Raw genomic sequence first — 15,382 nt, forward strand, 5'->3', positions numbered from 1 at the left:
CTGGAATTTTTGCATTTACAACCATCTCATTTTATTTTGAATTGATCAAGCTATACACAGACATGTTTTACCTTAATGAAGGTAAAATTAAGGAGTGAAGGAGTTCTCCTTTGAAGTGTTTCAACTCTTATCTTATTAGATTCATACTTCCTGTCAATCACCCAGGTAAATGGCTCATGAAAGTCTTTAGGCTCTGTTGTTTAGACTAAAAGCCAATACATACTCTGAAAGAACAGAGAAAGGTGTCCTTCTCTCCCAGGCTGCAAAAACCAAACGCCGTCTTTCTGTTCTTGATGCACATTCTGGGCAGGACATTTTTTTCTTGTGTTTGGCCCACTTTACTTCTTCATAATTATGACTTGTCTTTGCTAACAAGAACTTTATTTATGTAGCCTTGAGTTGAATTAATTCCTCTGTTCTTTTGGAGAATGTTCAGGCCTTAACTTGCATAGTCAGGTTTGTGCAGGTATTGTTTCAGGAATATAAACTACAAGATTATTCTGTATTTAATTTTGCTACTTGACTTGATCCAAAGAAAGAAGCATCATTAATGGTAATGTCATTTAGTGTTCAAGTGTATGGTACAAAGTCAGAAAATTCAGCTGTTAAACGTTTATTTCCAATCGATATAATTATGGGTTTATGGTACATTAGACTCATGGTTTATTATACACACGATTGTAGCTAAAGAATATATACTCTTAAGGAAATCTTGACAGCAATTTAACATGCAACACTTAGTATGCATTCAATAAATTTTAGGAGATATTTGAGCAGAAGGTCTGGTGAAAGTTAATCCCTAAAAGGACTCCAAATTTTGTCCAAAAAGCTGTGGACAAAATGCTTATTTTATCTTGGGTGACTTTGGTATCACCTGTAGACTTAGACATCTTTGGTGAGTCTCTGACTTTATCCAGGTTGTTGTTTGTTTTAAAGCTGTCCTAAATGTCAACAGGAATCCCTGTTATCTGTTAAAATCAAATAAATTCATGTAAACTAAATAAAGTGGTTTTAGCCTAAACCTAATCCTGTTTGCCTCTGTGGTTAGAGTCTAATAAAATATTGTAGTTAACATATGTTAACGCAGATGTGTTTTGCTTGTGGTTTTCTACTGAGTATGCCAGAAGGTATGTTTACGAAACTTTTGCAGCATGTTAACTATGTGAAAAACATTGTTTAAACCCAACAACTCCAGTCTCTGATTTAAAAAGTCCTTATAGGTATCTTGTCCAACTAGTCAGAGCAGAAGAGTGGCTACCTTGTGTCTGCAGTGGCATAAAAAAGGCCATTTATACCAAAACATTTTCAGAATGTGTTTTGGGTGACAGAGTAGTTTAGGGCCAATTATTTGTGTTTCAAACAATGTCAGAAATGATCGAGGCTACCAGGTTGTAGTCAGACCAAGTCTTTACTTATTCGGAACAAAGACCAAGTTCATTATAAGCCAGGGTTCAAGCAGGACAATGAAACAGTCGTCAGTGTCATGTTTTTAAAAAAATTCCTATGCCTGCTTAGCCTGACCTGTTTAACCTATGAACGCATGAACATCTGTCTCAGTTTTCTGGTATCTGGCGTTTTAATTCTGTGGCTATAAATGTTGCAATAAATAAACAGCCCAGAAACTGTAGCCATCACCTTTTTAAATTATAGGTGATATAAACATCTTGTGGAGATCCTCTATGTAGCCATCTATAGTCACTAGTTTGCATTAAAAAAGGACAAAATCTGCAGCCATTTACCTAAACCATAGTACTCCATAAAATAGACTATTTTTGATTAAATAATTACTGTAAAAATACTTGGAAAGAGTAAAATAATAAAAATTAAATATGGTTCTAAAGTAGCTCTATCTGGTGAAAATCATTCAGTTTGCAGGTTTGAAAGCCACCAAGAAAAAAATATGAAAAGCATGAATGAAAAAGTTAGTGGTACTTTTCCTTAAAAAAGAAAAAGAATGATGAATGTCACGAATTTCTAATTTCAACAACTTCTAAAATAATTCAAAGGTATATGAATGGTGCTTATGTGAATTTGATGAGGTGACTTTTAATTTTTACAATTAATATTTTGGTATAAATTTTATTCAGTATTTAGCTATGTACACTCATAATTATGTTTGAATGTATAAACAGGTTGAACCTTTGCTGCAAAGTTGCATGTCGTGCAAAACAGTCGTACGTGTGACAGCTCAGGGAACAGCGTGAGTAAAAAAGGAGGTTCATTTGTGAATAGATGTGACATTTCTGCTGAAGATTTGTCCATAAGTTTGTTGCAGATAAACTTATGGACCTAAAACTATTCCCCATCAGACCGATGGCTAATTACAATCTTACAAAATGTTAAATTATTTCATTTGAATATTAGGTTGTTCTGATTCACATTTTCTCACTTTCCAGACACACACATGCAGCTATTTTTTAAGATAATTCTTTTAAGTATGTAAAGTGTTTTTTTAAACACTTCATTACTATGAAATTATATTTTTATGATACATTTCTCCACAGAGGTTCCCATTATTTTTTTAATCTTCCCTCACACAGATATTATAAATTTTGAAATACTACGAATATTAAGTTGGGCCTACTCTATGGATGTTTTTCTTTTGGCCAGTAGAGGGTGCTTGTGTGTTACCATCAGCTGATCTAGACATCTGCTGTGAAGTGATTAAATTATCAAAAATTACTTGGAACATTGATTTCAAGATATGTATGCCATGAAAGCATCTAAAAGTAAAACACTTTACAATGCAGCCAATCTAAATCTAACACGTTCTAGAACATGTGCTCTGTAAAATAAACAAAATGCTGCCAACACTGACCCTCATCAACAACAGTCAAGCTTTTCCCATTACAACTTCTTTGGACTAATTTTCTCAAATTACACACAGGAAGAGCAAAACAAAGTGTCAGCTTATATTTCAGGAAGTACAATGAAAGAAAAACTCATTCAAGTGCCCTTTCTTTACAGAAAATCTACAAGCTACACTAGTTAATTTCACAGCACATAATGGAGACTGGATATATAGGTGTGTGTACGACTGAACTACATCACCCTCAAACCTTTTTACAGCTTGTGATGAGATAAGTCTACATGCTGTGTAATAAAAATAAAACTAATTGCACTTATTGTTTAGACTGAAGTACATGGACCTAAACTTGACATGAGAGGTCATGATTTAACCAAAACAAACATTAAAATCACAAACCGATCATTTGTTCTTGCTCTTTTATAACTGACCTATAATTATGGTCTATAGCAATTCTTTAATATTTAACATTTCCTGGCAATGTTAAATTGCCAGGAAATTATATCACTGTATTTTATTATATCACTGTCCCCGTCAGTGATATAATACAAGTTACAAATAGTCAACAAAAACTTTTCTTTCAGGGTTGATGTTGTGTTTTGCTCGGCAGAACGTGGCTTAGCACAGTCAGGAGACGGAGCAAAGCCAACTAAGACTATAAGTAAAGTCAATGGGAAAATTAACAAAACAGAAACACGTCTGTTTACAAAGCCACAGTGACTATATAGATGAAAATTAATTGAATTGTTAAACTTTTACATGCTAAACTTTGTCACAGTGGTAAAACCAGAGTAGGCTACAAATATAACTTCTGACAAAGTATTACGCACATGCTATCGCAAATAGTCACAACAATGTAGCTCTTCCAGATTACTTCATTTATCAGATTTGTCATGTCTTTGTAAAAAATGTGTTTAAATTTATGCTTGACAGTTTAGAGAATCAATGGGTTGCATTTAAAGGCAATAAATTAAATTGATACATCTTTCCTGTGATTAATTTGATATATGTCTAATTCTAAGACCTGGTGTTTTAATAATATGAGCAGAAAAGCAACAATTATTCCTACTATCATTAAGCAATAATCATAACAGAATGCTTATGTAAAATATATCCACTGTTTTTATATACTCAGACTTGAGCAAAAATACAAATACGTTTTTAGGTTCTTAACAAAGCCAGTTTTACATTTTCGTTTTGCTTTTAGTAAAAAAAAACCCAACAAGCTGCTATTAGTTAGCCAACCCTTTTAATGCTTCCAGTAACAATTGTTGCCTTACATATTTTTTTTTTAAACCTCTGGAAAAAGTGTTGCTCTAGTTTTGTGTAGCTAATTGAGGTGTTAAAATAAGTTATTTATTCTAATCAATATCAACTTCATGTAGCGAGCGTGAACGGTCACATGGTCAGACCCTTTTATTTCCTATTACTGCTGAAGGTAAATGTCCGCCTCAAACTTGTACAAGAGGAAGTGGGTAAAATACTTTAATGAACTGATTTACCTGAAATGTTTTGTACATATATTCTCTAAAAGATCTTCTATTAATATGAAATTTTATGTCTGCATGCATCTTTTGAGCAAAAAAGGAGAGAAATGTAAGAATGGCGATATTTGTTGTCGCTAGAATTCCACATTGCTATGCTAGGCGCCAAGAGTTCGGCTGTTTATTTTATTTATTTCGTTGGCTTTTTCCACACAGCTTAAAACTACTAGATGTTTTAGATCTTTTACACCTGAAAGAACCCCAAATTGATGTGTGCTACGTTACAATCATTTCTAAAGTTAAAAAGGATACAACTGAAAGTGACGGTTATAGCGACTGCTCGGATAGAGTTTCAAGCCGAAGCAGGCCATTTGCCTGCTAGACTGTTGTATGGTGAAGCAGAAGCGACCTAACCGAATAATAATGATGATATTAATATAATGAGTCTGGACCTACCCACAAACTTCCTCCACTCACAACCCATCCGCCCAGTTGCCCCTGTCCCTCATCTCTCACTCCTGCAACATTTTGTGTTGCAAGAAAACCATCGCCACTACTTGGTGAGTCTCCCACAGCATCAAGGCAAATGAAAGAAAGTTCCCTGTGATAAATGAGACCACGCGACCAAGAAAAAGATGCCCTGAGATCAATGATACCCCAAAAGGCCATAAAAAAACAGAAAATGACCTGTGATGATGGTGAGTCTCCTACAGTGCCAAGCCGAAAAAGAAGGTGCCCAAAAGATACTGATGTCCTACAAGAAAATGCCCAGATAAGAATGAAACTTTGCAACCCAATAAAATAAAAAAAAACATAATCCACCCGCCCCTTAAGTACTGGGTTTTTAAAAAGTCACAATTACCAGCCACATCCAATATTTTAGAGTTTGTGACCTATGGCCCATCGCAGATTTCATTAAAGAAACTAAACTCGACCCTGTTGATTTGTTCGTGTTGACATATCCTTCTACTCGGAGGGAGCTCTCAGTTGAAATGTAAAATGCCTATTCAATACAAACCAAAGGGAAGGTACTTGATCTGGACATGGATGTGATTCTGCCCACTTCTGGCTTCAATGGAGGTACATGTATTGGTCATATGACCATCACGTCTAAAGTGAAACCATGTCAAATGCAACAAGCAACCGCTTTCATGAAATGATGGTCCCAACTCATCTGGTGGATAAGTTAAAGGCAGCAGACAACCCTTTCTACAAAATGCTGCCCATCTTCAGTCCACTGAGAGATTCCTACAAAAATGATGACATACACATGACTGCTATCCATTGTTGATACTCTTATTATGGCAAACAAGGCTGCAAACCGTTTATTTGGGAATTTGGGTAGAAGTCATGGAGCCTTGTTTTACCCACAGTGTCCATGTTTCACATGGAGCCCTATTGTGAAGTCCACTCAAATCTTCTTGATGTGAATGTAGTGCTTGGTCTGGCAGAACAGGCAGAAGTTCCTCCAGGGTGGTCATTTGTGCATGGTAACCTTTTCACTTCACTTATCCTCACTGAGGAAATGACCAAACAAGGTTTTGGATCCCTTGGTCCATTGAGACACTGATGTCTGCATGATGTGCTATAATATGTTTATGTATCTAAAACACTTCTTCTACTTATAACCATGCTTTGCTATTATAGGTTATGCATGTTATTGTAATTCTCATTTTAAATGTGCGTAAAAGGGGCAAATTAAAGTTACAAAACTATGTAGTTTCCCACTGGTAACCATTGCTGCTGAGTGTAAAACCTACACCTTCACTAAAAATACCAACATAAATGTTTTTTAAAAATCTAATATGCATTAGAGAGTTTTAAGGATTGAACGAACGCACTTATTTTGCGAAGAAAAATGTAGAATTAAACATGTAAATTAGTCAGGGTATCTACTCAGGTTGCCAGGCAGTAGCCTGCCAACTATAGCTTTAACATTGTGACAGATGGCAATCCTTTATTTTTCAAGTCATGAAGGGCATTATTTTTTGTGACTCAATAGCTGGAAGCAGTTGATTATTTTTTCCCTTGTGGGAACGGAAAACGTGCAGTAGCCATCTCGTGTGGCTATACTTACCCATACAGGTGTGGGTAAGTATAGCACTACTGCTGAGCCACGTGTAGCTCATAATATGCTGACAGTCAGCCCATCTCTACTGAGTATATTAACTTACTAACTTCATATAAATATATGCAGCTATTGTTTTTGTATTTTACAAAACAATAGCAATTGTATTTTTGTATTTTACCGATTTCTGACAAATTCTTTATCGTATAATTTTTTACTGCATTTTGGGGGAAAAAACATTACGATATTGTGTATTGTGTGATTAGTATAGTTACCTTTAATTGTGTTTGAGACAATTATCAAGCAAAAATCTAGGAACTGCTCAAATCTTTGACCTCAACTTGGATGAAAAACTTCAAATGATCTCAGATCTTCTTGGGTCCTCAGGAATCTCCAATAAACGACATGCTGAGCTCTACGGATCTTTTCACAAAACAAATGCACTGAGGTTGAAGAAAAACAGTGAAGTTTCTCTTCTGATTTTATTAATTTTTAATTTTTGAATTTAAGCCCTACTGACGTGTGGGATTTAACATTAAGAGTGGAAATTCACCTTTTTAGATTTAGGTAACTACTGACTTTTGATGATATTGTAACAAGCTCAAAATCTGAGATGTTTAATTGATAGTAATATTTAAAATGGTTGGGTATTTAGGCTGAAAATATTTTGTGGATACTGAGCGTTTGATAAATATGACAGCATGATATTAATAATTTAGTTTGTATGCTTTTATAAATTCCATATAAATGTCTGATCAACCTGTTGACATGATGTTGGTGTCCTACGTTGCAGGTGTTGGAAACCAAAATCTCCTTAATGCATTATTTAAAAAGTGGATCTACTCTCACAAAAGAATAGCAAATTACCACATCTGGGTGAACAGGATGTATTATGTAAAATGAGTTGGGTTGTATTGCTTTTTGGTGTATATACTGATGGAAAAGAAACATGTAGTTGGAATAAGGACCATAAAGCAATAATAGTGATCATCTAAAAAGATCACATGGAGTGCTTTGATTCACCAGGACAAAACTTCTGCTCTCAGCCCCTGTGATCACATTTGTTCAGGGAAGATCATGGAGTGAAGACGCTGTCTCAGGTTGTCTCATTCCTTGATGTCCACCCCAGCGAGAAACTGTGTGCCGTGTTGTGTACCACAGCTGGAGACTTGACCGATTCCTGCCAGGGACCAGATGTTCAGTCGGGATCCTCTTCAGGAATGTGCCAGCACTTCACAGCTGCACACCCAGAGGCTCAGTGGTTCCACGAGGTGCTGAGCAGAGAACAGGTTGTCTCTTTGGTTATGATACACTGCAGGACAACTGGTGTTGTGGGGAAAGTTTTCTTTTTGCCATCAGTATATATCAAGACTCGGCCAATGCTGCAAGAATATTCGGATCCGAGGCAGGACCTTGATATTATTGTAATTAATCCGTGTATTTTAACAAAGGGGTTGAAACAGAAAGGCATCAACAGCCCTCCACTCCCATCAAATATTAAATAGATGTGCAATTCTGGCAGTTTGATCAGCTGAGTGTACAAGCATCAACACTAGGTACGTCAGTACCTACTTGAGTTTGAGGAGTGATCATATAAAAAAAAATGCAAAAGAAAAAATATTAAAAGCTGACCCTGGTAAAAAAAAAAAAATCTCAAAAAAACTTCAGAAAAAGTAGTTTGCAGCAGTCCGTGTGTGTATATGTAAGAAATGTGTATGCTGTAATGTATTGAGTAGAAAATACTCAAAGTACTTTGACACAGCTAACATTGCTGTATTCATGTCATCACTTGAGAGCAAAGTTGGCTTATTGTCATCCAACTTCAGCTTTTCAACACACCCCCTCCACGCCGAGGTAAAAATGGTGCTCTGCTCCAGCGGAGGCTTGAATGTATAAACGAACTGTTACTCATCCCTGAGGCTAAGCAGGAGGACAGCCTTTCACTGGTGCAGACAAGTCTTTCCTCCACCGTCACAAAACTCTAATTCGAACAGTGTATACCAGATTTATGTACCATGTGTAGAAACAAACTCTTCCTGCTCGAAAGCAGCTGCCCTCTCAATAGTCAGCCGAAGACTTTCTCCGTCCATTTTGAAGAAAGAGAGATGTCTACTAAGGTTACTGGAAGCGTAAACAGCATAATGTGAGATTTTGTTTATCAGGAAAGCTACTTTGAGACGGCATGAACATGGGGAGTTTTAAAATGCAGACGCTACGTGTATGCAGTGAAGCATCTAATGCAACAAAAAGCTTCAGTTGCACTCGGATTGTGTTTAAATGTAACCTCAAAATATATCAGGAAAACGTTGCCAGTTGGTGGCACCAGGTTGCTAAATAGTAAATACCTTCTTAAAAATATACTTCATCAAAAGAAGCAACTCTGAAAAGAACAGAGAATGGCATAATTATATAGCATAAAGAGGGAGTTTAAGTTGCAGTCTGAAGTTAAACGTCATTAACTAAACATTTATGTAACCTTTTGGGAACTGGACAGGAAATGTGTCGCCCTAATATTGAAGCCTTAAAATGTAAAATATCTTCTAAAAGCATTTACAGCCCTCAAAACTTTTCACATAACTTGATTTTTAAAGTTTTTCACACATAAAATCTAAAAAATATGGCATGAATTGGTTTTTTTAGTCCTCGTGTCAATAATATGTAGAATATTCTTATTGTGGTATGTTACAATAATTGTTTAACGCCTAGAAATAACATTTATTTTCCTAATTTGAAAAATAGCTCAAACTCAGTCTGACTGGATGGACGAGGTCTGGATTTAAGTCTGGACTTTGACATTCATTTAGTAGTATTATGTATTGTAAAACTGGTGATAAATTGTGCAAAAAAAAAAATGTTCGTACTGTAAATATTTACTGTATGTTTAATTTACTTTGAGAGCTTTCCCAGGCTTTTTGTATGAAGTGTGAGCTTCATAAATGCACAAAAACCATACAGTCACAAAAAAAAAAAAAACCCATTGTCACAATCAAGAACTAGGAAAACTGCTGCCAATTCTGGCTGAAAGTGATTAGTGAGGGATGTTTAACATGCAGATTTTGTGGATAGATTCATTCCTAGGGCTTCCAACGAGCCAGCAGAAACGTGCATCAGGGATCTGACCTTTATGTTGTGAGAACATGTTTACTTTTTAAACTGAAAACGAAGCAAGAGAGTAGCAATGTTTCTCATAAAGCAGCCGTAGAAATTGATTAAGATATTTTAAGAGTAAACGTGAAACACTGTCACCAAGGAACATTTTTGAAACGCAGTCAGCAGGCCTGAGCAGCCTGTCTGCACTTTTCTCTTGAATGAAAGTTAAACATGGGTGCACAATATAGAGATTAAATATAAAATCCTATTGCAAAACTTTAGGAAAGAATCTTGATAGTTTTACTGGTCATATGATGAGTAATGCTCCCCCCACCAAAAAAAAAGGAAAGTTGTATCCAACATGTGAGGTTTTGTTCATTGTTCAAATGATCCTTCAAAGTTGAGATTTATAGAGAGCTTGGGAGTTTAAATGAAGTTGCATCAACACAGAAATTCAGACATACCCAGGCATTTTGTTTTAGGGTTTACCTAATATGATGCATTAAGACTCTCTCAACACAACATTTTTGGTATTTAAATCCAAGAGCAACAATAAAATTTAACATACTTACCCAGAGCTGACCCCTGCTACTTTTCAGTCATCCATGAGAGTAAATGTAAATGTACAGGGAGTGTGTGTTTGTTTTATGTAGCCAATATATTTAAAGGGAAGGACAGCTCTATAGTATCTGAGGAGGTGCTTTGTGCATGGTGAATAAACTGCCTGAATGTGTACGAGTACTGAGTGGTACATACACGTGGTGTTTAGGTTAGATGACGGTATGGAAGTGGACTGAACATCTGTGAGATTGGGGTCACAGGTTTTAGGAGAAGCGGACGGCTCCTCCCGCTCTGCCTGATCTTCCTCCGCCTCCACTTCATCAGCAACTTCCACAGCTTTTCTTGCCAACCTCTTAGATGTTCGGCACGAGCTTTCAGCCTGGAAGGAATATTTTAAAACATATCAGCGTCAAAGATCCCATCCATTATCTACAAAACAACTCTTTAACTCTAAAGCGCTTCACCTAGTCTAGGTGTTTACTCACCTTTGCTGCAGCTTTTCTCTGAGGTCGTCCTTTGGATTTAGGCACCTTAGGGCTGGAAAGAGTCTTCATGGTGATAGCAGCATGCTGAAGGATGCAGTCGGTGCCACAGTAAACCGAGTCCGGTAGCGCTGGTTTTGCGCAGCCAGGCCCAGTGCAGAGAGGGAACGAATCATCTGCCTCCATCTCACACTGAGGGTCAGCTTCCGCTTCAGCTTTTGTTTCCCCCTCAGCTTCAACTTCAGCTTTTGTTTCCCCCTCAGCTTCAACTTCAGCTTTTGATTCCACCTCAGTTTCAACTTCAGCTTCACCTTTTGTTTCCCCCTCAGCTTCAACTTCAGCTTTTGTTTCCACCTCAGATTCAGCTTCAACTTGAGGCTTTATCGCAAGAGCCTCCCTCTCTTCTTCTTCCTCCTCCTTCTCCTCTACTAAAACAGCCTCCTAAACACAGATCACCAACTTAAATGCAGACTCATTCAAATTTGTTATACTTATGCTAAATCTTAAAATAAATCAGAGCAAAATTCAAAAACATCTATCATTTTCATTTAACTTCACTCTGAACCTTTTGTTGAATGGATAACAATCCAAACTAAATTCAAACCTTGACAACTTGCTGCTGCTCCTCTTGTGGCTCCGTTTCCACAGCAGGAGGACTCAGTGTCAGACATTCAGGAAAGCTAAGGTCTGGCTCAAGGTGCGACTCTAGGTGGATGATGCTCTGCCTCGTCGTAGTGCAGGTTAAACACATGTAGTCTTGGTCTCTCTCCTCTGTCGTCCCGTCCCACGTTTCACTGATACCGACACATGCGCTATGAAACCACTCCTGGCAGCTGCTACAGCAGATCATGAACCTGAAAAACGGACGTTTTCAGGAAGTGAAACAGGCATAAAAAAAACAGGAATGCAAATCTCTCAGCTAAGAGACTTTGTTACCTCTTAATGTGCATTTGGCTGCAGACGAAGCACGTGGCGTTGGAGTCCTGTCCCTCGCTCTCTGTTATGCTGGAAATCTCTGCTGTAGTCTCACCCTGATTGTCTTCCTCTCCTTCCACCTCATCTTGTGCATCATCAAACTGGCCGTGAGTTATGGCGCCACTTTGGTTAAAATCGCTGTCTAGGATTACGCAGCCTGTGCTGACAGACTGCAGTGCAGCATTCAGAGTTATACCAAAGTGTGCAGATGTTGATTCCATCTCAGGAGGGATCTGTGGGTCGATCTGGATGCCATCTTTGGGTAAATCCTGCTGCTCGTCTGCGTTAACAAGCACCACTTCATCGTCTGTGTCTTCGTTGACTGCCATGATGGACTGAAGCACCGCTGCCCTGCCTCGGCCTCTTCCCTTACCTTTCCCCCTTCCTCTACCTCTTCCCCTGCCTCTCCCTCTCCCCCTGGCTTTTCCTCTTCCACCATTCCCACCTCGAGCTTTTGAGTCTCCCTGCCTGCTGCTTCTGGCCAGCTGTTCTTTAATTTGCATCTGAGACTTTTCATCACTGTCCTCTTCCTGACTAGAGATCACCACAACATAATCGCTCTCTCTTTCTCCGACAATGGCAGGAGCAACAGGCTGTGTGACCTCCATCTCATCCAGGTTATCAGGGGTCTCGTTTTCTTCTACAGGCTGTGGATCAGTGAGCTCAATTTCATTAGCAGGCTCAAAGAAACTAGGAACTGTCAGGGCATCTGTCAACGACAGGCCTTCGTTGCCACCAAGCAGTGAGAACGCTGTGTGGAAAGCAGAGCCAAAGTCCTGCCATAAGCTGGGATCAAAGCTCCCTCCAGCAGAGGTCTCTGGTGGCTCCTTGCTGTCCTCTGACGCAGGGGAGGAAGGGGCAGACCACTGCAGGTCCTCTATCACACTCCTAGCGGTTCGAGTAGCTTTCTGCTTGGTGTCTTCTTCTGTGTTCGTCTCTGGCGCCTGGTTGGTTCTTCGGCTTCTGCCCCTTCGAAGTGGTGGGGGACTGTGGGTCAGGTCTCCGACCTCCTCCATGAACTCCCGTTTAGCAATGGTTGTCCTTCTGAAGCCCCAGGACTTTTTAACCTGCGACAAGGACGGCCTTGCACCGGAGTCCACCACACCTGATTGGCTCTGTTCATCTACAGGGAAAATGAATGACCAAAGTAGAACCAACACCGTGATATTTTAGCATTTTGCTTAGGAAACTCATCCACGTACCTGTTGTACCTGAGTCACCATCGTCATTAACTGCATTGGTCTTTTCTACTGTGTCCATGCTGACATCAGTAGCCAGCAGTCCTGTTCACAAACAATTTAAGCAAAAACACCGTCTCAGTAGCAGTATTATACATCAATTTCTATCCATTTCTACAGACAATTAAAACCAGTTTTTTTTAATCTACTATAAGGAAATAGAGTTCTAGGAGTCCAATAAATATCTACAAATAGGATGTAAATTTAGACTTATTTGGGTTTGACCTGAGATCTTACGCTCATATTTCCTGAGTTAATTGTGCCTAAGAGGATAAAAATATGAACAAATTGAAAAAGGCACTTTTATAAACTTTACAAAAAAGAAAATTGAAAACAAATCAAGTTACATTACAGGCCTGATTTGAGCATTTCTATCAATAAATATTGCTATAAATTATGAAAAACACTCTACTGCAATATTAATGATGTGATACTGAAGTGAATTGGTATGAAGTAGTTTGTGGAAGTAGGAAGAATAAAATGGCAACACATGCCAAATGAGAAGAAGAATTGACCTGGGCCAGGTTTCATTTTGGTTAGTTACTGTGACAAAATGTTTTTTTTTTATTTAAATAAAATATTGAGAAAACAAAAATCTGAAAGTAATACTCATGAAAATTGATTATTATAAACAAAAAATGTTTTTAAATAAAATCTACTTACACAAGCCTAATGTTTTTAAGATAACTTTCCTTTTTCAGGGAGGCCATTAAAAAAACTGCTTACATCAGATGAAACATAAAGGACAACTGAGCTCTATTTTATAGGGAAGTGGTGTTTTTAATTTACCCCTGCAAAAATACTAGCAAAAGTAAGTAAAGATGTCCAATTTTGAAAAAATATCTGGTAAACTTTCATCTGTAAGTAGGCAAAGAATCTGCATGCTGCTGTAATCTGTGCAAAGCTGGCCTTTCAGGTTTAACCCCAAATGTGCATTCAGCATAAAAACTACACATAATGATAAATTTTGTAGTCTGTACTTTGAATACACGTTATAACCTCAATGTTAATGTTAATTAAACGTTTGACCCTTGTGTCTGAACTACATTTCGTCATGTTATTTACCAGAGCAGAAACAGTGTGGTGCTATTTGTTCATATCCCTTAACAATATTAAAATGCATTCTGAACGTCGATAACACTAGTTAGATAAGTAGTAATGAAACTAGTCTTCTAAATTTAAATAATAGACCTCAACCAGAAATTGCAAAAATAAAATCATTTATCTGCTCTCTCGACAACATTATTCCGTTAGGCCACAGGGGAGAATGGCTACTAGTTAAAAGCGTCCGACGTTGTTGTCTGTAGCTAACTTAGCTAGCCGTGACGGTGAACTGGTAACAAAGAACTACATTTTAAAGCTAACTATATTTGATAATCCTGTCTGCGAACACCAGAAGCAGACAAGAATACAATACCTTGAAGTATATGATACTGTTTTCCAGTAGTTGTTAGATTCGTTCAGCTACCATGCTAGCATGGGATTCCATTTTCTTTGCCCTACTATTTGGAATCTCGCGAGATTTCGCCAGAGGCGGAAGCAGTGTTGACGCTGCATCCATCTCATTATTGTGAGTGAGAAGTGTACCTTGGAAAGTGATTGTTTGCTAACTTAGTTTTTCGAATTAAATAATCTCTAAAAGGCGTGTTCTACTTAGTTTTATTGATAGTAAAAATACATGCAATGTAATGTCCATTTTATTTGTAATAAAAATAGCAATGTGACATTATTACTAAAAGAGCAAATCACATTTTAAAAAAATATTTGAAAGCTTGGAATTTATAAATTAAATCCTACATTGTGCAACCAAACCTGATTAAGCATAAGTTATAATAGTTACTTGTAATAAGTTATGCCTTGCTTTGTAAAAATCATAATGTGAAACAGTTGAGGTATTTTTGATGTAGAACATTTCCTTTTTCAACAGAACTGCACATTAGCACTTAAATCTAGCTCCTTAAAGATATGCGTGAGTTCGGTGGCAAAAGTAAGCCACCGAGTGAAGATTCACTCCATAACACCAATGGAGTGAATCTTTGAAATGAATTAAAACTGCGGGCCATGCCTTTTAATCACACATAAGTGTCTGACACCACTATTGCGCTTCAGGAAAAATGGTCAAAATTTTATAAAATTACCATTTCATCTTGTGAAATAACTGCCAAGATATATTCTTCTTTTAGGCCATATCTTTTTTTTTTTTTTTTTACATGTACGTTGGTCTAAAGAGTGAGTCAGCATAATTTGAGATCATATGGCTCAAGAATGGCATGCCAGTCAAGTCAATATATTTAAAGATAGGTGGACAAATATTTTTGGCAATATCCAGCGTTTCTATTTCTTACAGCAGCAAGAGGACATTCAAGATAAATCAGCATGTCATACTTCAAATAAAAATTTGTGGAGTGCCTTAGTTCATAATTGTCAAAACCCTTCCTGTGTGACTGACTTAAATAACTTCTGTAAAGAAGAGTGGCTCATAAAAATAGAATAAAATGTGTTTGTGTTTTGTGGCAGCCAAATGTGGCTCAATCTTTTACTTTTGAGGAAATCGTTTGTCCATATATGGTTGTCTTCTTTTGCAAACTGCTCTTTGAATTTCCTCAGTTTGGTAAGTTGAAACATTTAAGCATGACAGGGGGGAGGGGGAGAAAAAATACATTTGTACTTTTCGTTTA

At 37.5% G+C, this 15,382-nt stretch overlaps 1 protein-coding gene and 1 long non-coding RNA gene across 6 annotated transcripts in view; both read right to left on the reverse strand.

Moving 5' to 3' along the window:
* LOC106961260 (death-inducer obliterator 1) overlaps positions 1-14,231 on the reverse strand; it is a 32,647-nt gene extending 18,416 nt beyond the window's left edge. For 2 of the 5 annotated variants that reach the window (XM_015054865.1, XM_015054857.1), the window contains exons 1-6: positions 14,122-14,229; positions 12,669-12,749; positions 11,428-12,589; positions 11,096-11,345; positions 10,495-10,932; positions 10,205-10,388 (exon numbers count right to left, since the gene is read on the reverse strand). In XM_015054865.1, the coding sequence (XP_014910351.1) occupies positions 10,205-10,388; positions 10,495-10,932; positions 11,096-11,345; positions 11,428-12,589; positions 12,669-12,726 (2,092 nt within the window). In that variant the 5' untranslated portion in view covers positions 12,727-12,749; positions 14,122-14,229. Of the gene's footprint in view, positions 1-10,204; positions 10,389-10,494; positions 10,933-11,095; positions 11,346-11,427; positions 12,590-12,668; positions 12,750-14,121 lie in introns of all 5 variants that reach the window. The other 3 variants (XM_015054883.1, XM_015054874.1, XM_015054892.1) reach the window with 3 other exon arrangements.
* Positions 186-2,404, reverse strand: LOC106961282 (uncharacterized). The gene is made up of 2 exons (XR_001427738.1): positions 2,290-2,404; positions 186-2,246 (listed from the first exon to the last, which is right to left on the reverse strand). It is a non-coding gene; the product is annotated as an uncharacterized LOC106961282 (long non-coding RNA).
* Positions 14,232-15,382: the final 1,151 nt, after the last annotated feature.

Source organism: Poecilia latipinna, unplaced genomic scaffold, assembly GCF_001443285.1.
Source record: "Poecilia latipinna isolate Pla-1442-1.1 unplaced genomic scaffold, P_latipinna-1.0 Scaffold57, whole genome shotgun sequence".
Taxonomy (NCBI): Eukaryota; Metazoa; Chordata; class Actinopteri; order Cyprinodontiformes; family Poeciliidae; genus Poecilia; species Poecilia latipinna.